The following is a 24,058-nucleotide window of genomic DNA, read 5'->3' on the forward strand; positions in this document are numbered from 1 at the left end:
CCAAAGCAAGTTCCTGATTTGTGAATTCTGTTCACTGACTGCATTTTAAAGATTTCCTCTTGTTATTATTCAGCATTGTGCACAGATTTGAGTATCAATGTTTACCTTTGGCCCAAGCCAGATCCATTACTCATCTGGCAGCCCTTTATGGGGTGTTTCAAGGGTTTTTGTGAATGCATTCATTTGTTTGTTAAAGCAGATTCTGTAACATCTTGTTTTTACACTTCACACAACACATTTACCTCAAAAGCACAGTGTAACAACCTAACTCCTAACTTTAACCCTTAGTACCATGTAATTACACAAGAACTGTAATATATTATCTTAAAATGTGACCCTAATGCTTTGCTCTTTGCAGTTCTATCTCTTTCTTCTGGTCATTCGTCTCAATAAGTCTGGTCAATGCCATCTTTCTAAGTCCAACCATGCAGCATAGGCGATCAGGGTACTATTCAAAACTTCACATTCCAAGACATTAAACACAAAATGCCCACACTCTCTAGTCCAGCATTGTACCCCTTAATGTACTGTCACAGAAATAGTTTTACTTTATACTGTATTACTCATATTGGACATCTGCCTCATAGCTTTTCTTTAAACATCTACACAATGTCACGCTGTGCTGCAAATCTCTTCTTTCATATTGGATCGAGCATTGTAAAGTGATGGAGTGTCAAAGCCTGGAATGTGTTGCTTTGCATTTCCTGACACTACACCTGCACAAACACACCCCTGAGAGGCGCAGCGTATCACCTCATTACCTGCATTCACAATATCAGCGCTGACAAGTGGCTCGGAAAGGCAGAACAATGCACAATCAAGGTGCCAGTTTTTCGCCTTTTATTCAGTGTTTCCATGGTCTTGTTCACCCGGCTCACCATTTGATCTCGGTATATAATTGGACACGAGTAAGTGATTGGATGAGAGCAGGAATGTGCAGGAGGTCGGCGGTTGAAGATGTTTTGGTCCAGAGTGAATCGAGGTGAATGGACATTAGCACAAAAATAGCCCACATTTGTGAGACCCCCCACTGCGATTCACAGCGAGGGTACAATAGAAACACCGACCATAGGAATAACTCTTTCAGTGCGTTCTTCCTCTTGTTTTCAGTGGGAAAGTGTTGAAAGTACTTAAACACACATTAATTGTTCAATTAGAGCAGTTGAGAAAATGGCAAATTTCCGAGAGAACCTAAATCACTAATTGGTCTTACTTTCATATTTCATGTGCTGTATTTTTTGTTTCATTTTTTGCCAAGGAGGTAGTAGTATGTCTGTATAATCCCTCAGCCATCAAGGTGTGTTCTATAGTAACAAAGGTTTCAAAAAGCTATTAACGGAGCAAAACGTTCTATTTTCAGAAGTATTGCAGTAGCATTAAAATTGTTGTATGATTACTCCCATACAGAACTGTTATCACTGAACTAAATTATGTTTGTAATATATATAAAATCATGTTGTTTTTTTCTGCTGTTGTGTTGTTGCACTATTTGTTTTGCTCTATGTTTTAATAAAAATTGCAAAAAAAAAAGAGCGATATATTCAAAATCTTTGTACCCTGCCTTGCACATTTTATATTTATTTTAAAGTTAATCCGTCTACTTACTGCAAAAAGACCCCTATAGCACATAAAGTACCACAACTCTCTGTACTTGAGTCCTTTTACTTCGACTCGAGCACAGATTGCGACTCCGTGGTTCTTTTCCTCCGCCTCACGCACTCCCGGCCTCCACCTCTCACCCCTCTCTCGCTGTCGTCTGCACAGCCTTTTAGCAGCCGCCCTCGGTTTTGCATCTCCTTATCCATTCATCGTGTTTATTCACCACGGAGACTGTCAGAAGAATGGAGCAGAAAAACTATTTTGATGTCTGCTGCTATAAAAGAATAAACCCTTCAAATCTCAGTCAGGGGAAATGTTTATCGCTCAGAGCTATTGTTATGTGAAAGATTGTGGCCTTTGAGAAATGGCCTGATTATTTATATAGTCATGCTTCTGTATGGGTTATATTTAGTGACATTTAACCAATATCAACGAATGAAGAATATTCGTATGCAAGATAAGATTCTGCCTCTAAACTGAAGAGAAGAGACCCCTATTTGTTACTTATTTGGAGCAATAGATTGTAGCATGATACACGATAATAGCGTACAAAAACACTTTTACCGTCAAGGACAGTTCAGTTCTAAACAAAGCATAAATCATTGCAGAACCAGTAGGATATGACGTCTCCATTATTTTCAAGGACAAGCCTTCAAACATCTATTTATTTACTACCCAAACTTCAAAAAGACATGAAATATTATCCTTGATTAATGAACCAAAACCTTCCAACTTTTCCAAGAATCTTTGGCTGATGTAATTGCCAACAGTAATTGTTTTAAGGAGGATTTTCAGCCTCTAAAACTTTGCATCGCTGTATTTACTTAGTTTCGCCATGTCAACCGATCCCACATAGCTTAAGCATTTCAAATATACAGCCAATAGTGAAAATATATGACATCTAATTAAAATGTGACTTGATCTCGCACAGTTCCCACCACCGCCTGTGAATGAGGTATAGCCCTGTATAGAACTGTGGTTGGCAGCCGCTTATGAATGCTTATCAGGCAGTCTTACAACCCCCTCCGATGCTGCTGATAGGGAGGACAATGGGTGTGCGTGCGTAGTGGTAACCCGTTCAGAGGCCTCGGAGAAACTCACCACATTTCCCTGGTTGGTAATGAGGTCAGAGTGGCCTGCTGGTTGTATTTCATCAGGGAGAATGCAGCGCGTACCGTCATAATAAACTTCAGAGGGGTGAACCGTACCGATCGCTGCGTATCTTCTTCCTGAGCAAACACGGCGGACACATTGTACCTGGTTAAAACAATACTGGGAGGTGAGGACATCAAAAGCCCATTTCTGTCACAAATGAACACCATCAAAGCATGTTTTGGTGATTTGGCGATGCTATAAAGATTAGGGTGGTGTTTTGGAATGGCCTGGTGTTGCAGCTTAGAAGGGTTGAACGTCGGGTTAATTGCTCCTGTGGGAGAAGAAAACCAAAGAGCTTTGTGTTAAAGGATGTGCGGGTAATAAAAAGGAACAATGAAATTATCTCACCATAGCAGCATTTATTCACCACTATTAATCAAACTATAGCAATTGAATCTAATAATAATAAGGTCCTGACCTTTTTGAAGTTTGAATACATTTTTATTGAGTAAGCTCGATAAGCCATAGAATGAGCCATGAATGTATCTCCTGAGCCCGATAGCAAATGTTTAATGGCTTGATTCATTAATCCCAAGTTATAGTCTGCCCTGTTAGGTGGAGTGACTGGTGTAAAACACAAAGAAATATGCACATAATATATATATTCAATCATTCTAGAAGGTGGGTGATAGGACAGCAGTAGGAAAAGTTGAAAATGAAGACAAATTTGTTCGTAAAATGGCTCTCTAATTGATCCTTTTGTCCTCATTGAAATAAAGTGCATCATTTGTAACAGTGACAGTTGGGGCAGGTGTGCGCGGTCACCTTTAGTGGTCTGGTTGAAAACGGTTCAGCTCATGTTGGTTTTGGGTGGAAGCATGGGACAGTTGATGTGGTTGACTGGTGTCTGCAGATCTGGTTTCATATTTAGGTGACAGAGGGCGAGTCATGGGTGCAGACAGCCACAGCCCTTTTACACTGTGACTCTGAGTCTGTGTATTGTGCTGCCTGCAACGTAGCAAAGATCATAATGATGCACACAAAATGTGAGTTATGACTTTGATTTTAGTTGCCAAATTAGAATTAATGGGCACATTATCTAGTTGATGAACAATACATCTTAAATTTGTTCAAAGTAGTCTCACTAGGTTTTACTCAGTAAAACATATAAAACATATTGGCAATATGAAATGTTTAGTATAACTTGTTATGCATTTTGTATGTATTGCCATTTTAGCAGTCATAATATAATTCTGTTGTGAAACCCCTTCTATTTATCGATCTATTTTTTAATAGTCTTATCTAACTTTAAACTATTAGCCTACAATAGTTTATATGATATGTAGCGCATAATAAATATATAAATATAGCGCATTACTATCGGCCGAGTAGTGACGCAACCCGGTCGCACAGAAGTCTTGTCGAAACTCTAATGGCAGTGCGTTTACGCACAGTTTATTGGGGTGATGCCATGTCAATAATGCATTAGAGCTGGTCCAGCCCCGGAGGCGTAGCTCTCTGAGTTTCAGCAAGTGCAGCGAGAGGCGCAGACGCGCGGCTCAGATTCATTTAAGGAGCCGCAGAGCGCAGAGTACACAGCGGTGCACTGTAGCCTATTACTTCAACTGTACATTCAACTAAAGAACAAAGGATATTCCCTCTTTGGAAAAATAACACAAGGTAAGCAGACTTCCATATTTAACTTTAGTTTGATTTTTGTGGAGATTGTTCCATACGCTTCTATGGGGCATTATCCTAGAGCTCTAAATGAGTTTTGGAGCTAAACCGACTTTGTCAAATGAAAACATAACACGCTTCGTACAAAAAGCGGCCGTGGCTTTTGTCATCTTTTGTTGGAGGAAAAGTAAAAGCCGGTTTACTCCCGCATTACTAACACTTGAGCCACTCTCTATCCACTCGCCGCAGTGTATTTGCGCCCCATTCACGCACTAAGCCGGGCTACTGTATTCTGGGTGACATCAGATAAGTCTGTCTCCAACAGATAGAAATCAACAATACCAACAATACCAACAATGCCAACAATGCATGTTTGCGTTGAGCTGCACTGGGATGTTCCTCTGCTTTGGCGCTCGTGCGCAATGACGCAAGTGTTAATGTCTCCTATGCTCAGGCCGCTCTGAAACCTGACGTGTCCGTTCAAAAGATTTCATCCTAACTAAAGGATAAAGAATGTAAACAGGGTGAGACTGAGGGAGAAAGTCGGGCAAACACGCTGCACCTGCACTGCGCCTGTCGGTCCCATTAGCACAAGAAACTAGCCTTCAAACGCTTTTATTGTCTGTGTATTGAAATACAAAAAGCCGTTTGAGCTCATTTGAAAGTGGAGGCTCGAGTCTTGGGACGGGGGAGGCAGAGGCAGATGCGCTCGCGCATACAGAGCTCGCGATGGGCTGTGTGCAGCTACTTTATCAGATGGACTGGGTGTTAAAAGGGTTAATTACTAGAAGCCTGTGGGGCTACCTGGCACCCACAGGTATTTTCCATATAATATGAAGGGAATTAGACAGAGACCATTGTGAAGGATTATCTCTGCATACAAAAACCCCACAAGTCTTATGACAATAAGTGGTGATGGATTCCACAGCTTTATAGGCTTCACAGCCCTGAATCTACTTCTACAGATGTGAAAGAGTGCTCTTAAAAAAATAAATAAATAAATGTGGATTTACCCCCAGAACTCTTTAATTAGGATTTTCTCTAAATATGTTACATCACTTCCACTACTGACACATCACAGTCTGAATCAGATAGTATTGCAAAAGAGAAATAAACATTCATTTAAAACATGCAATTATTCAGAAACCCGGTGTGGTTTCGGAAGAAAACTCAGACAAGAAATATTTTTTCCCCAGGGTGAATATAGATATATATTTTTTTAACTTTCTGAGACTACGTGACCACAGTGTGTACCACAGTCCACTCCTATCAGTGGTGCCATGACAAATCCACAATAATATATTGATTTAATATCTTTGGGGTCTCTAGTTTGATGAGGAAGTTAGAAAACTGTAACCCACCATTGCTTTTTAAAAGTTGAAACTTTTCTTTGAAGGTATTGGAAACTTTTATTTTTGTATCAAAGTGTGTTGAATATCTATAAATCAACCCTGGACATACAGACACTCCAACAACGTGTGTTCCTAAATAAAAGGTTGTTGCTTTTTCTCTCCCGTCTAAACAAGCCTCTCTCAGACAGATGCACTGGTGCTCTTGTTTCACTCCTCGTGGTCGTGCTGTGTCACCCTCTGGTCACTGACCCATACACGGGACGAGGTGTCAAGCACCCCACGGCTGTCTGAACACAACTTATTCTCCGGGTGTACACATATCAGTCCAGGCCGTGCAGGTTAAGCCACTCGTGTTCTGCTTTTGATCTATTATCTCTCACCTCTGAACCTTCACCAGTGCAGCTAACCCACAGTTAGAGCAGGGACATGGAGAGAGAGACGTCACAGTTCAGACTTGTGAAGACAAGCCAGACAGAGCCATGCAGCGACAGACTTTTTAACCCTAACCTTAGGAATAAAAGCGGCATTATACGTGGTTTTATGAATGCCGAATAGCCCGCTGTGATCCTGCAAATGACTTGGGCCACCTTTTGTTCCTCTACACATGTAGGGCATGTGAAATTATGAGCACATACCTCCGTCTTATTAGTCACAGATGTTGTAAAAGGACATTTTGAACCTATAACCTGCTGTTTCTTTGATCATACACATGGTGACTGCTCCTCAGCTTTGCCTCCAGAAAAGATGAGGTATATTTTATTATTATAAGAAGCTAGTTAAGGAAAACATTCCTCAAAGTGGCATCCAATTTCCCACCCTTGACCAGAGCTTTATCTCGGAATGCCCAAAACGCTCCGGAAATAGTTTGTGTATAGATTTCTCAACCCTACCTCCTTGTGTCCAATCTGCACTCTGCACCGGTGGAGCTAATGTAAACATTTATTGTACGGCCCCTTTGATTGGACATCACTCACAAAGATTGCTTAGGTTTGTGACACGACAACATCGTGCCTGTATGCGGCCCTGACTGGGCTGTTTGAACAAGCTAACCACATTAAGATTCTTCAGGATCTGGTGGCAGACCGCAGGTACTTCATGTTTTATTAGCTCAAGCAGTCAATGTCCAGAGGGTGCAAGCAAATGTGACGGAAAATTGCTTTTTAAATTGGATACCCAGAGATTAACTACAAAAATAACGGTAGCTTCAACCACCAAATTACTTGAGAAGATGATGTAAAGTTGCATGAAACCAGTCGCACGGGGTCGAAAACAATCTACAAAACAAGGAGACCAGCGTTGAAGAAGGAAACTGGCATAAAACCTACAACAAAATCCATATTTTTATCACTAATGTCAATGAAAGTGTTATGTTGCATAAAATAAATCAATGTCGTGTTTGTTTTTACAGGAAGTAACCCCATCAGAAGAACGGTCCGTGCTCTTCTGCCAGCCCTGCAAAATGAGCTTGAGCACCAGCGAACTGGAGGACCTGTGGGAGTCCCTGACCTCCAGTGACTTCAACATCTCAGAACACCTGGGGAACATCTCCAGCGTGGACACAACGGTGTGCGCCACCGCCTTCAACCGCAGTGCCCTCCTCATCTCCATGTGCGTGCTCTACTCCTTTATCTTCATCATCGGTCTGGCCGCCAACGCCTTAGTCCTTTGGGTGAACATCCGCGCCCAACGAGACTCCACCCCTCGACACGAGACGCACATGTACATTGCACACTTAGCTGTCGCCGATCTGTGCGTGTGTGCCACTCTGCCCATTTGGGTCAGCTCTCTGGCGCAGCACGGTCACTGGCCCTTTGGAGAGATAGCCTGCAAGCTCACGCACCTGATGTTTTCAGTCAACCTTTTTGGCAGTATCTTCTTCCTGGCGTGCATGAGCGTGGACCGCTACTTCAGTGTCACCAATCACGCCGACAGCGATGGAGGAGCGAGAAGGAAGCTGGTGCGCCGTGCTGCATGTGTGGGAGTTTGGCTGTTAGCATTTGTCGCTAGTCTGCCTGACACCTACTTCCTTCACACGGTTAAGTCTTCACATGGGGATTTGATGCTGTGCCGCCCGGTCTACCCAGAAGAGAACCCTAGAGATTGGATGGTTGGAGTTCAGTTGAGCTTCATCCTGCTTGGCTTCGTCCTGCCGTTCCCGATTATTGCTGTGTTTTACACTCTTTTAGCCCGCACATTCAAACGCTCCTCTTCAGCTGAACCTTCAACCAGTGTGGAGCAAGAGCGTCGCGTCAGTCGAAGAGTAATCCTTGCTTACATCGTCGTCTTCCTCGGATGCTGGGGCCCTTACCACAGTGTCCTGTTTGCAGATGCTCTATCCCAACTCGGCCTGCTGCCCCTCACCTGCGGTTTGGAGAATGTCCTGTATGTGGCTCTACACCTCACCCAGTGCCTGTCCCTGCTCCACTGCTGTTTCAACCCCATCCTCTACAACTTTATCAACAGGAACTACCGCTACGACCTCATGAAGGCATTCATCTTTAAATACTCCACACGGACAGGGTTGGCGAGGCTGATCGAGACGTCAAACGTGTCTGACACAGAGTACTCGGCGGTGGCTGTGGACAATTCACCCCAAATCTAAATGGAGTAAAAACTACCAACCAACTAGCATTTCATATGCACTGTCAAAATCATCAGTGACTTGTACAGAAAATTACTGAATTTCCTTTCATATCTTGAAAACTGGATATCAGACTGAATCAGAAGCACTTAGAAGGCAGTTAAGCTAATAAAAATCAGATGTTGTCACTCTTCCTTATGCAAAACAGTGACTGTAATTGTGTACATGTTTTGTGTGTGAATGAATGTTAGCCCTTGTACTTAAAAAGTGATGTTTTTTTTCAGATATGTATTCACTTGTATTTATAGACGTGTATCTTTTATAGCCAAACTTGTAACACTGGTGTCTCCACAGTGCTGTACACCATTCTCTTACGTAGCTGCCTCATTGTTTTGGTAGAGCCACTGCTTAGCTCAGGGTTGTAGAGCTGCTGTCCTCAACAACCTCATGTTACCTATTATTTCATATGTAAATTATTTCATGGAGCTGTTGTATGCACCCTAATGTCAAATCTTTAATTTTTTGGCAAAGAGCAGGGGAAAATTAAAACTTCCTCCTAATGCTGGGAGGCATCCGCTGGAACTGCTGAACTTACATGGTCAATCTGCAAATAATATTTATATGCATGTGGTTTTAATCTCGCAGGCCATTGATAGCTTGAAGTCTTTTGACCAAACATCACAAATGAATAGCTTTACCACTCGGGCGTGCAATGACTAAGTGTTTATCGAGGACCAAATAAAGAATACATCACAGCATAGCGTCAGAGTTGTGCATGTGTCTACGCTCAACACAACCTTTTAACTGTTTACCCACTTTCTGCAGTAGGAAGACATAATCCTTTTGATTTGCAGACATACAACATTGTGTCATTGGATTGGTTACACGAGTCTGCTTTTACACTGAAACAACCTGATGTTGTGATTGAAAAGACAAGAACAGATGGATTCCCTTTTGTAATGTACTGTACAACATGTGTTTTTTATATATTAAATACTGAAAAATGTATTTTGGCTCACCGTATTTTCTTCTCATAAATCAGAAATAGTCTTGCATCTTCATTTTCTCTGCGCCGTGAACTCAATAAATGTAGTTCGTAAGTGAGAAGCTCCTGTGGGCCGAGTTTCAGAAAAGCTTTTACTTAATTTACCCAAAACAAACGGCACTAAACTAGAGGTAAAACTTTACAGCCTCATGCGGTTGCCCACATCTGGAGCCTATACAGCGGATTAAACCCTGGATCTGCAGGATCAGGCACAAATGCACTTTCTGTCACAAGCATTATGTCAATGTATTTCTCAAATGATGTTTGAAGTACAGGTCTGTGAAATGTGGAGGCTTCTCGTTACAGACACCATACCGCGCTGTGAAATATTAAAGAAAGATGAAAGTCAAAGTTTGGCATCACCTTAATTGGTTTAGTAAAGAAGTAATGAACCCAGGATGTATTAGAACAGTGTGGTATATAATAATAGTAAAGTCATGAGCTAAATAACACAAAACAGATCATTTGAAATTTCCAAAAGAATAATTGATTGGTGAATGACAAGGCAATCAACAAAACATATGACATAGGAACCAGAACATACCGTTAAGATCCAGAAAACGCTCATTTTAATTTTTCGTTCCAGTTCACGCAAAGATAGATTATTGTCTTTAAACCTTTTCAATCAAACTAATGCTGAACTTGACTTGCCAGATGGTCCGTCCCGCTAAATCACTAGGATGTTGTCATTCCCCAGACATGCTCATAACTGGCACTACCACATCTCAGGGGGCTTGTAAGTCCTCACCAGGTCCACACTGCTGAGTGAGCCTTTGGAGAAACAGATGGCTGTGCACAACCACATGCCATGAAACCACAGCTAATGTTCACTGATATTATTAATAACACTACAATGGCGTTTTAAATAGCATTTTCAATCTCTACTGGACAATAGGCTCACGTTTCTCAGTTTAGTCACGCTGGACAAAAGGGGAAGGGACTCGGTGTACTTAGTCACAGGTTTTAAGTATCTGTCTCCACACTGACTATAATAGAAGAACTAGTCATTTACAGAGGTTCACGTCATGTCCCTGTCCAGCCTGGTCCCTGTCCAGCCTGGTCCCTGTCCAGCCTGGTCCCTGTCCAGCCTGGTCCCTGTCCAGCGCACTCTTTTTAGGGCAGTAGGTGTCCATAGGCCGCCACCTGTTTGACTCTTCACCATTGATCACTTTGAAGACTTAAGTCCCCCCTTCATCTCAGCTGGCTCTTTCTTTCCTTTGTGCCGGTCAAAGCCAGCTCTCCCCTCTTGCTACTCCTGTGACTCGCTCGCTGACCTATGACCCCCGATGACCCCACAGTAAACCTCTGCTTTTGACCCGGTCCCCTGGCCGCGTCTTTTCGCCTTTAAACTCCTCATGTGTTTTATCTGTCTGCCGTCGTTTGCTTACACGGCACAAATGTCTCTCTGTGCCGATTTCCTGTTGCCGCGCAGCTGTCACCTTCCACTTTGCTCCTTGTTCTTTTTTGTTTGCTTCTGAGACGTGACCTTTTGCCCATCAGATGTCTGAGCTCGTCTGACCGCGCCACAAGCACAGTTTGTCTTCTTCACCGGACTTCCGCCCCTTCACAGCTACCACCAATTTAAGCTCAATCTGGGCGCACAAAGCTAGTTCTAAACCTCTTTGTGTTCTTTTGTGCATTTAATCCTCTCTTTTCGAGTCAAAGGCAAAGGAGTCACTGTCCCTGAACAATACAAAGGCCGGAGCAGAGATTTTAATTGTCCACGTCTCCTGCTCCTGGCACCTGTTAAGGGCTTTCCGCTTGAGTTGCCGTCCAAAGATTGCGGTAGTTAAAATCTTCATCACTGTGGCCCTACGGACAATGTAGTTCTGCAGGAAGTCTGATTGGACACTCTGATTGGAAAGTTGTGTGCGTCACTGTAATGAGCCGCTCTGGCAGGTTCACAAGTGACTAATGAGATAGTATCAAACACCGAACAATGATTTATAGTTACCAAAAATAGAAAATGTAAAGTTCTTCCACTATATTAATCACAAAACTACTTTGCATGGACTGTATATTCTAGGCTTGCCTTTGGGTTTCTTTATAATATTTAACAGTTTTGCAGTATAATTTAACTTTAGAGGGTGGACTGATCGACTATCAGTTCTTAAAATGTGATAATAATATTACATTTGGACCAGCGCAAGTTATTAATCACTATCATGTTCACTACAATGTTCATAAATATTGGACTGAGCTTAATGAGGCACAGCAGACTCCATTTGACCTTAAAACACTGAATCTCAGACGCAAAACTCCAACAATGGAAATGACTGATGGATACCTCAACTTAAATGGATCAGATGAGACCAATACATGTGGGGGGGGGTTATTTTTTGTATTTTCTTTGTCTTCACACTCGCTGTTGTTCTGTTTGCCTATTTATAATGAAAAAAAATGACTGTTCTCCTACTCTTTCCTTACAAACATTCAGTCAAGTTGTTATCTGATAATTACTCCATCTATTAAAATCATTGAGGATATTACATTTAAGAGCAAATGTTGTTCTTGGACTGGGTGTTCATGGCATTTTAGAAGAATAAGTAGATCAAACTATTAACTGGACTTTGTTAAACTGGCGCAACATTTCACACACTTCTTTTATACACCCATGAGCGCTAAAAAAGAGGAACTTCACTGCTTGTATACCTAATCCATACTGATAATGTGAAGCAAGGTCTGGAGAAGGCTGTGAGGCGGAGGTAGTTTTATCTATCACCTGGAAATATTTACAGTCCCAGAGCAGCATATTTTCAGCTGAACACTTTGCTGTAGCATCTCAGTGGAACTATAAATCCCATTCTTTCACCGCCCTCTACAGCAATGGGACACCTATTATTCTTTGTAGAAACATATTGCACATATATTTCAATAGGCAGGTTTTTATTTCCTTGTTGAAAAGTAAATACAGAGCACATTAACAACATGATAGTAGTGTCTGGGGGTAAATCAACAAGATGGAATACACCAGCACAAGCACTTCAGATGAGTAATACTATCTATGACTTGTACTATGAAGTATAAATTACACTGTAGAAACATACACAATCCAGCCACAAGGCACCAGCTTTTAAATAGCCATTTTAATCTCGACAGGATAATAGGTTCAAATTTCTCTTTTAGTCAGACAGGACAACAATACGATGGCTACAAGACACAATTAGTCAGAGGTGTTAAGTGTCCCGCTCCACACTGACAGTAATGGAACGCCAGACTAGTAATTTACAGAGTTCCACGTCATGTCCAGCCTGTTCCCTGACCACTGCACTCTGCATTTAGAACAAGGCATTGGCGCCACTGGCCCCCACCAGTCACAAAGTCACACGGACATTGTGACTTTGGAAACAAAAAAACAAAAAAACATAAAGGTCAGCTCCTAAAACCAAATCAAATCATGATACTATTTAATACTAAAACAAGCTTATTTATTTTACTTTCCTGGATAGTTGATTCATGTATATACTGTATCGGAGCAAGTATAAGACAACATGGTACTGTTAAAGCTGCACTATATGGGACTTTTTTGGAGGAGGGATCACCACTTTCTTGTCTCTATGGAGTAAATTAAGTTTTTTACACACAAAGTAAATTGTAAAACTTTATGACATAATCAGGCCGCTGCACGCTATTTTTATCCAATTATAAAATATTTTACTACTCCAAAACATGTAACACAAAGCCATGTGAGTCACTTTATGGGATGATTGGCTGTGCAAGGGGGATCAACCCTGCTTCACTTTTCTGTCCAAAGCTGTGCGATGTTAATGCTAGTGACATACTAAAGGGTTTGTGAGAGCTCGGAACTACCGCTAGTTAGATAGATTTATATACCTCCTAAACACTTCCTTCTTTCATGGTTTGTAACTCTGGTACCCCGGCTTTAACGATAAAGCATTTCACGCAATGGGATCAATAAGTGTGACATCCCTTCCGGGTCCAAGCAGTTTAACTAACAGCTGATTTGAAAACACAGTGCTGTGCTGATCAGCAATCACTTTAAATAGGAGAAGCTTTCCTTTTATCGATTTCCATGGGATAAGAATAAAGACAAAGTGGCTTGAATTGATAATATGAGTTGACCTTAGAGCTAACAACTGTTTGTCGATAATAAGAATTTACACATTTGTTACTCTTAAAACAAAGGCCTGGATCGATAAATATTGTAGACATTGGTACTTTTAAGAGATAAACAGTTTGGAGCAATCCAAAGTTTTTGCTCACTTACCCACTTCATTACGAGCTTCCTTATTACAGTTTTTTTAATTTGCTTTGACAGTAAATGTAGTTGAAGATTGTTAATCATTGACTAAGGTTTGGGGGCAGGACCACGCCTCAACCTCTTATTCCTCCAGCAACCACGCCTCCACTCTTTAACCACACCTCTAATTACCCAGAGGCCCTATTTATACAGGCCTATCCCAGCATCTCTTGTTGTCTCTGTTCTCTCCACGTCACCCTCCCACCTCATGTCTCTATCATCTTCACTTTAACCATCTAAAGGAAGGGCGGGTTCTGAATCAGCTGATCACCCGAGACGGAGCCCCCATCCTGAGTCTCCACCCAGCCAACTATCATCGATCCATCATCCCTATTATCAATAAACATGCTCTCATATTCCATTGTTGTGACGTGGTCCTTGCTAGTGAAAGTCAAAGTTTGGCACCAATTTCAAAACTTTCCGCTCAGGGATCAAACACTGCTTATATCGGCACCTCCTTATATCCATTTTCATGCCTCAACTCTCAAATCAAAACTACAAAACACTTTTTGCAGTACCTAAAATACAATGATCAAGTATTTTAACATGCAATTGTAACACGTTCTTTGTATGTTCTAGTCTGTCCACCAAAAACTGCACTTTGAACACACAACAGAACCCACAGGAGTCACAATATGAAGACATTTTAGAGTTTGATTAAAGGGAGACAAGCAGGTGACAGACCGTCCTCTAGAAAAGTTACACAATGGACCTTTAATAAAGAAACAACTACATTGTTATGCTGAAAGTTTCATGGTTTAATGTGTGTTTTTATTTTCATCGTGGTGTCAAAATCTAGCTGTTTCCTTATGATCTATTGAGTTTTAAATGTTAGGAGCTTATCATGACAACATAAGATTACTGCAACAGATGATTTGCAGTGAAGTCAAGTTTTTCATATGATTTTTCAATTTCCCTGACACAATGGATCAAGAGTGGTTGAAAGTAATCCGAAAAACAAATTAAATATGGCTTGATATTTGTGTAAGCTTCATTGATAATCTTACTTCCAGATGCTCATATGATCCACACAGACGTCTGGTACAAAAGCGTGTGGACTCCTCGCTGCTCCAGAGCACAGCTTGTGTTTACCTTGGCTCACTCAGACGCTGTCAAGTGTTTTGCTTCCTTTTACACGTTGCCAGTTATGATTCGACATTGATTTCCTGCGTTCCCATTATTATTTTCTCATGCAGGATGTGTCGGACAGACAATCGCAGCAGGTCGGACCTCAGAAACCTTATCACGGTTGACTCTGCGGGGTGCATAACGCTGTGTTTTTTTATTTTGCGAGCCGAGGAAACGGGCCAAACAAAGTCAAGCTCTTTATTTTATCATGAAATTATAGCGTGTTGCCCTATGACTAGATAATATTTATGAAAGACAAAACATGGTGGAGGTGAGAGGTAAGGTTGGCCATTCGAAACCAGGGAAGCAATTATTTCACAGTTTTTAAACAGACAAACATTATTTTTGGCCAATTCCCTCACCTTTATAATGAGTTCAACGAGGCGCGGGATGTGAGGGTTGCCAGGTTAGCCGCAAGAGAATCAGCGCATTGTACTTTGCACTCTTGAATTATTAATGAATCATAAAAAGCTGCCATCGCTCAAAGGGAGTTTTCAGTGCAAATGCTGAGGAAATGATATGGTTGGTTTAGCTCTTCATCAGTGTGAAGAGCGAGCGAGCAGGGAGCAGATGTTGGACAGATGTGTAGTTCAAGTGCAGTGGTACAGACCAGTTGCAGGATCGGCCCACACTGATTGCTCACATTTATTTATCTAGATTGGTGGTTTATTTAACCTTCTCAGGCCGTGCTGATAACATTAGGTGGAGCTGGTTTATGTGCTGACAACAGATCCATCAAAGCGAGGTCTGGACTCTCGTGGAGGTTCTGCTAGAGAAAGCTGTGAAAAGACAGAACAGAGCGGGCTCCAGTCTTCAAAGTTAGAGGGTCCCAATAATTCAACTTCTACTGCTTTCTTTGACGTGTGCTTAGTAGAGCCACCACAGTGTTATAAAAGGCTGTTGGTTATTACCAGTGAATTTGTATCTCTTTTTCAAGCTATATCCCAATATGAGAAGTTTAAATAATAGACCTCAATTTGCCTAATAAACAAATTAATTTAGAGCAAATTTGTCCGTATTATTTGACACTGTATGCTAGCAGAACACATTTTACATTTTCTGCAAATATTCCGTCGAAAAACAGGTCCCCATGAGGTAAATAAGATAAGATAAGATAATCCTTTATTGTCCACACATGAGGAAATTTCATTGTTGCAACGCAGGTAGATACAGAGGAAAAGGACAGATAACTTGTGGGAAGTTTAAAAATATTTAGTTTTAAAAAATCTCAATAGAACAAAACCTCCCATTTCCCAACAAGGGATGGAGGGGGAAAATAATAAAGATAAAAATAAAATAAAATACAAAGTATAAAGATAATATATATATATATATATATATATATATATATATATATATATATATATATATAAATATATATATATATATATATTGTTTTTTATATATATATTAAAAAAAAGAAAAAATCTTTCACAATATAGATATACATTAATTTACGTTAGTAATTATGGTTAGAAAACTAATTCAAGTCAATGTAATGTCTCCAAAAAGCATGGAAACCCAAGAAAAGTGTATGTGCATTAATCATGTGGACCAGCTTATCCACATGATAATACATGCCAAAAAGATGAGTAGTTCTGTACAGTATGCGTCATACATTTACAGTATTTATGCCCCCACTTTTTTCGAGCACTTTCAGATCTTGAATAATGCGTTGCGCCGCTCAGATGATGATAACCCTCGTAAAGCATGCCACGGCCCATCGAGGGCAGGTTTAATCTACTCCAGATCCGACCGTGTAAAGGGCAGGAGACACTTGGGCGGCCAGTCTACAGGTCCACGCTTTTACACTCACCTCATTCATTTCAGTTCAGTGTTTGTCTGTTAAGGTGTCGCTATTGTTTCAACCTCAAGTAGATCGGCTGCACTCGGGGTAGAAGGGGATTGTGGAAATGTGTTAGGGAAGAAAGGCAGCTGCTTAAAGGCTCTGAAAAGAACACACTGCAAAACTGTACAGGAGTATCATTACAGGACAGTATACTACATTACGCTGAAAGTCTTTGTGATGTTCTTCTCATTGTCCCTCATTTTGGAAAAACGTTCAAATATAAAAGAGTGAAATTGATTCCAATCCCACCTAATTATCTTTACCACCACAGCAACAACCTCGTAAACGACTTCCCTGTTGGCTGGTGTCACTAACTGACTCAAGAGCTGTTGCTAGAATTAACATTAATATGATTTCATTATTAGAAATACCACCCTGTGCAGCTCAGTTTGCTGCGATTTCATGCGATTTCCTGCTACCCGAGTACCATTGGTGCTATGCGAGCTTGTTCTGGAGGTGCGCGGACTCTTCTTCAGGTGTAGTGTTGGCTACATTTTTATTTGGATTTTGGAGTTAGTTGTCATGGGCGCCACCATTTATTATGCATGTGTGTATGATTTTGCATACAACTTGACCACAAATAAGTTCTACACAGACAACAAAGTCATGCTCAAGCCAGAAACAGTGCATTGCTGACTTGTTGGTGTACAAAAATCGACCTACTTTGTATAATATTTTTGCAGTGACATTTTTCTCTATTTCTGCATTGAAATGATCGGAATTTCCTCTTAACCAAAAAGGCCAAAACAATGAAAGTGTTGATCTGTAGTAGTCGGAAGTAAAAGTGGGCAGGGAGAAATGAGATGAATCGCAACGTAGTTGTGCTTTAGTCCTAGTTTAGTCCTACTTTAGACCGGTTTTAGCTCTAGTTTAGACCTGAAATAGCCCTGCTTTGGACCTGGATGGGATCTGGTGATACTTGGAAAGCTTTTCTTTGGTGGTAAGTTTGAGAACCACTGGTCCATTGGTTACCTGGTACATGTTTAATCACAAAATGCACATATTTACTCTTTCATGTCTGATGTAGTGTGCACAGTTAATCATCCTGATGACACAAAACACGGTGGAGCCAGGAGGCAGCATGTTACAGAACTACAGTCTGTTTACGCTTGTAATTCACTGTTTTTCTTCTCCTCTTTCCCTCTCTGTTGGCCCTACAGGCTTAATGAATGACTTAAGGAGAGCCCTTTGAGGTAAACTACAGGTAATGATAGCCTACACAGCTTCTGAGACAAAATGACAGAACACACTTGTATGTTAGCTGACAGTTTGTAGCGATAAAATTGAAAGTAGGAATTATCTGTCGCGCTGAAGTGATTATAAAATACCAACTTTTTAGCTTTGCACAATGTTTTGTCTGTTTCCAAAGACAAATATCCCGTGTGGTGCCTGTCTGGGGTCACACTCTGGCATTCCTAAGAAAAAAATAAAACAAAAGAAGGGATCAACATGGTTTCCCTGAACCACAACTTGCCATATTAAGTTGCATTATTCACACCTCAAGCTCACACGTTGGGAAAGTAGTTGGGAAATGTAGCAACTTGCTTGCCAAGAAATGTGTGGAAAAATCTGTTCTCTCATGTAGATCTACCACAAAATATGCAGTTATGTTTTTGTATGCCACCAATAATAAGAGTCTAGGCCCAGATGAACTTGAATCTATTGAAAGGCTCTATATTCTAAATGCAATTCAATCTATTCAAACAAACGATATACACATTAGTGATTCTGAACTCGTTCTTGTGCTTGGGGAAAAGTATTTTGCAACAAATAATTTATATCCCACAATAGTAGTAATAATAATAATAATAATAATAATAATAATTCAAAAGTAGGGTTGTGAAATTAATCAAATTTGGATCACAATGTTGGTTATTGTTCTAATCGATTAAAAAAATAGTGCAGTCAAGTATTCAAGATAACAATAACCCCATAAGTGCGTTCACTGAGCATGTACGTGTTTCTTTGAGTGGAAAAGTTACTCACAAATCTACTATTTCTCTTTCTGTGAGAAATGTCATCTACTTTAATTTCATCTCTTTGTTCTTTTCATTTTCTATTCCTCTAAGATAATAAATGTTATGAATGAATAATAATGACTTTGTGGCACTCGGCCGGCTGCACATGGAGCATATGGTTCAGCAGGATAATAAGGCTCCATGTGCAGCCGGCTGCACCGTCCAGAGTTTGATTCAGGCTCCAACAATAGGCTGATTATCCTTCCCCCATCCCCACTTCATACTACCGTCCTGTCCAATAAAGCCTAAGAAGCATGTGATTTCAATTATGATTTAAATAATCATGTTTATTACTTTTAAAAGGAATCTTTCCAGTATTTATTTTAATTTCAAGTCTGTTTTTATTGTCCAAAAATACCTTGAAAAACACACATTCTTATTATGATTGGCACCTCTGCACAGATCTGAACTGTAACCTGGCATTACTTGCCTGTCTCCATGGAGATAGATAAGTTTAATACCATACGGCGGAACATTTAGTATAACATATCTATTGGAACAAGCAGAAAGTTACATAATGCACCTTTAAAATCTAAGTCTAGTACTTCTGAAGCAGCAAAGTGTTTTCTAAAGCCGCTCCTTACATGCACTTGCACACTACAGAGTGTTTAGTGCGGTGAGGATCTCAAAACTTCAATGAGTTTCATCTGGAAACCATTAAATATCATTATAAGACACTTGAATATTTAAAGACATTTTATGGAAAACATCCCCCAATGTGCAGGGAGCAAATGAATGAATAAATGCAATAGATTTGTCATATATATATTATTCATTCAGCTCACCTGCTGATTCCATTATGAGGTCACATGGGTAACACAGCACGAAGCCAGAATCAATCTTTGTTAGAAAAATACCTCAGCTGGGATTTTCAGTCCATTTCAAAGTCTATTTTTCGCTTTTTACCCCTGTCTGTGTGGCATTTCCCCAACTGCTCCTCACAAACATCCCATTGTTGCACTTAGCCCAGCAGTAATTGTCTCTGTGTTTGGATATGTCTGTCACTGCACATATCTCTGCCTTATTCCCAGCTCTGCTCCGCGGATCAGCAGCACTGATAGACTGGGATCGGTTTACAGGGAGTTTTCTCTCACTCGTGGATTCACACCCTGAGGTTAACACTGAGGTCTGCGTGTCATTCAGCGATCGGTGTGGACTGCCCCGCCTGAGATTAGGGGGCAATATGCAGGGAATACACAGAGACAAAGATTCACTCGTCTGTGTCCCCGCCCCACAGGTTAGATAGAAACACATGACATGTTGTGGTAAATATTATGATCACTGGGATTGAAGCTGTCTGTAAACTGAATTCTGATCTTTCTGTCAAATACATCATAACTTCTCTAACAGCCTGAGCTATAAACTCAGTTGGATTGGACCTCAAAGCCAGCCTTCCCCTCCCACATGTACTATAAGGACTCTGGTTTACCTTTCTTTCAGTAACTAGTGTTGATACTATATCCTCACGCTAATGTAGGCTCCATAGATCCCATTATCAAACTCATTCCCCAAAACCACATTAGATGAAAGCGAGAACTATGTTGCTCAAGCCAAATCCTTACAACTCCTAACTCCTAACTCCTAACTCCTAACTCCTAACTCCTAACTCCTAACTCCTAACTCCTAACCAGAATGAATTAAATCAGACATGGGCTTAATATGATCCTCTTATAAATACAGTAGTCTAGTATCGGTTATGGCTTGTGTAGTCTGGACACAATACTAGATTGCAGAAAAAAAGTATTCTTTGTAAGTTGCTTATAACCCCAGTCCCCAACTAATGTGTTTTTTTTTTCAGACACAACATTCAATTGACTTTTGTGCGGTTGACAAATTGGTTTTGTGCAAGGGCCTCTGAGAAATAAAACAAAAGTATAGTGAGATGAATGGAGGGAGGAAGCAGTAGTTTCCGTTGCCGGTGAGGGTACTTGGGTGTGCAAACCGAGAGTGGACACACCCAGTGTATGTGTGTGTGTGTGTGTGTATGTGTGTGTGTGTGTGTGTCAGTGTGTGTGTGTGTGTGTGTGTGTGTGTATGTCAGTGTGTGTGTGTGTGTGTGTGTGTGTGTGTGTGTGTGTGTCAGTGTGTGTGTGTGTCAGTGTGTGTGTGTGTGTGTGTCAGTGTGTGTGTGCGTGACACCAAATCTGAGCGTTCAGAGGCACAATCAGCTAAATGAAAACAAGCCACACATCATAATGCCCCTAAGGACAGGCACATGAGAAAGCAGACAGTTCACAAGAGTTGAACTTGAGTTGGTCCTCCTCTGTCCCCTTTTTACCCCACTGGCTTTTCACAAGAACTATTGTCCCAGGAAGAACTATTACATTGTGTTTAATGTCAACTTGTTAAAAGCACTGCAAACTGCTGCTTTGTAAAGATAAATGGTATGATCCAATTCAAGGCAATTATAAACACAGTTTAGCAGTACTGGACCTAAGCAGGTCCAGTAGTCCAGTTCAGCCAACTGTAATAACAACAAAAACAATAAAATGTTTAAATCCAAAATAACGTACTTGACTTTTGAAAACCTTTCAATAACGTTCACATTTTATTTATTCCATATTTTACAGGTGTCAAGCGTCCCAGAATCTAACCTTAGGCGTCGTACAACGTTGAGACTTGACAATGGCTCGTTTTGAAAAGAAAAGTCAATTTTAGTCAATGGTAGAATGCTTTTAGGTAAATAACCTTAAGGCTAAGTAGATGTGAACCACAGACATAAACAGTGTGGTCAGTTCCATGCTATTCTGAGTCCTCTTAAATGGCTTCACCAGACATACTGTACACAAACACAGTCCTAATTTGACAATGAGTGGTGTCTGTACAACATCTGAACTCCACCTCACACCAGAACCTGACGAATCCACAGTTTCAACATGGAAAATGTCACATTGGAAAGTCCCCATAAAGCACACTCTGAATATACATTACACTGACTCCCAATGTAAAACAAGGGTTCAGTATTCTCCTGAATCTACGACCTACTTTGAGACACGTTTGGGGACTTTTGGGTGAAAAAAGTGTGTATTTTCCTAGCCTGCTCCGTGAACCTGTAGCTGTCTGTGTTATAGATTGATGGATGAATATTTTGATTGAGTTTGATGTAGCACAAGCCTGAACTCATAGCAGGCCGTATATCCTGGAGTATATGATTTGAGCTGTAACTTAATAACTGTAGTGGGGCGCTTGGATAAACAGTGGGCTATGGGAGGTGTGCGTTTGAGCTATGAGTATATATCGCTTTCCTTAACGTGATCGTCATTTTGTCATCAATAAAGCTAGAGTAACCGCTAAAGGACAGCGGCATCAGTGGCACGTCACTCATTCTCACCATCCACTTGATCCATCTTGTGGAAGTGTCCGCGTGAAGACAGCGCTAACGCAGGCAGACTCAGGGCTCCAGGGCTCCCAGGCATCATCCATCACTGCAGCCCAGCGACGGGGGCCTCGACGTGGACACACACAGGCGCAGAACCTGATCCCCTCCAGGCCGCAGACCACTAGGACTGGACAAACACAAATAGACATCAAACACAGGGCCTCTACACAGGTGGCCCCAGCACATTGGCTCAAGCTTTCCAAATATTGCCAGAACTTTAATGTCGGAACAGCGAGTAATTATTTTCAGATTGTGTAAATCCACTTTTTAATTAAAGCATGATTCTTCACGCTACTTTTTGGGGTGTTTGTTCCAAGCTTGTGTAACTGGGATTATGTTTACAGTGGGTAAATAACACTTGTGGCTTCAAATTTAAAATAGATAATGAATAAACAGCCATCAGGGTTAGCTTTTGGTGCAAAATAAAGATGAAAACACAAATTTAGATTGTACTTCCTAACAGGCAACATTGTACTGTGAATAACTGTATGGAATAGGGCTGAATGCGTTTGGCAAAATATTGACATATAGTTTCTCTGCAATGCGATTAGATTTTCCAAGATTTGTTTTAATAATTGTAGAATTCTGTTCAAACGTCAGGAGCATTTAGAATTGCATCCATTTAAGAACATGTTTGTACAGGTTTAAACTACAGGGTTACCAGGTTTTATTCATTAATGAGACTGCAATATATGTGTTTGCAAAGAAAATTATGTTGCAGTCTTTGTAATTTTCGTAATTATGACAAATTTTGTTCAGATAGCGATTTTGATTTTATAGTGACGTGCAGCCGCAGTATGAAACAGCATATCTTAAACCTCTTTCCAAAGATTTAAATTATTTTTATTGACCATAAATGATTGATTTTACTGCCGCTGTCGAAGGCCGAGCTGACAGATCGGTGATTCACTTCAATCAGTCAAATTTCCATTGCATATCAGACGGTCACACAGTGAGCAAACTGGAAAGAAAAGATCAATCATGAATAACGGATTCTTTGGTGTTGTCTCTCCAACGTTGTGATGTTTCTCTGTAAACGTATTTAGTTATATTTGTCCCTGTGAGCCAGTGTTCAACGTATGACCTTTGATTTACACAACAAATATAGCAGTTACCAGAATAGTAATATAAGCACGTACAACTCTACTTTCTTCTTCCTCTTTCCTCTTTTCAATTCAATTTATGTCAACAGCTTATGTCAAAATAGATGTCTTCACTAATCCCTCTTCAGTACAAAGCTGCCAATAGCCCTCAGTCATTAGAAAAGGCTCCATGCATCCAGACGCCTGTCAAGAAGGAAACAAAAATGTTAATGTGGCACAGTGAAAACACCCCCGTCATGCCCTGTCCATTTATCCAAGCCGCCTGGTGTTTCCCAGATGTTCCTGAGCCTAAGTACGAGACAGTAAATCTCCAGGATCGACCGGGCATGTCTGAAGAGGGGTGCGTGTGCCAGGCGATAACCGCATGGCACGAAAGGTTTAAGTATTTTCTGAAGACGGGCTCAGGGAAAACCACAGGTAAGCTTTGCAAATAACTCCTTCCACGCACGTATTTGCGCGCGCAGACAAAACCTTCCCCCTTTTTATCCACAAGACGAGCAGGAATGATGAGAATGTTGGACTGTAGACGGGCAGGTACATTATCGGGCCAGGTTTCTGTTGCCATTTAACACCCAAAGTGCAGTAATTCACACTTTTGACCTGTTTTTTCTCAAGTGACAACACACACACAGTCTTATCGCACTAAGAGCTTTTGCCTCTCATCCTGTCATCAGAAGTGTAATTTATGATCTAGTCCCAGACACACATATTAAGTGCTATTGGAGTGGATCGGGTCAAAGCTTCTGTTCAGATTTCCCAAAAAGTCTGAGGCAATCTATTTTATTTTATATATATATTTGACTGCAGTGGTGTCAAATTCACACTAACAAAACACGTATGTCAGATTTGTTTGAGCATTTGAGAGAAGATGAATGGTGTGGATAATCACTATATAGCATTATCAACTGTCAGTATTTATCTTATGTTCCTTGTGACCTTTCTGCTTAGTTGTTTTTTGTAGCACATTTGAC

General features: G+C 40.8%; 2 protein-coding genes across 2 annotated transcripts in view; both read left to right on the forward strand.

Annotated features, from left to right (window-relative positions):
* LOC140359567 (ribosyldihydronicotinamide dehydrogenase [quinone]-like) overlaps window positions 1–24,058 on the forward strand; it is a 71,568-nt gene that overhangs the window by 13,555 nt on the left and 33,955 nt on the right. The gene's annotated exons all lie outside the window — the stretch shown is intronic.
* Window positions 4,288–9,312, forward strand: ackr3a (atypical chemokine receptor 3a). The gene is made up of 2 exons (XM_072444542.1): window positions 4,288–4,374; window positions 7,132–9,312. The coding sequence occupies exon 2, from the start codon at window positions 7,183–7,185 to the stop codon at window positions 8,323–8,325; it is 1,143 nt and encodes a 380-aa protein (XP_072300643.1). The 5' UTR covers window positions 4,288–4,374; window positions 7,132–7,182; the 3' UTR covers window positions 8,326–9,312.

This window comes from Eucyclogobius newberryi, unplaced genomic scaffold (assembly GCF_026437365.1).
Source record: "Eucyclogobius newberryi isolate DKJ021-1_F unplaced genomic scaffold, fEucNew1.0.hap1 SCAF_14, whole genome shotgun sequence".
NCBI lineage: Eukaryota > Metazoa > Chordata > Actinopteri > Gobiiformes > Gobiidae > Eucyclogobius > Eucyclogobius newberryi.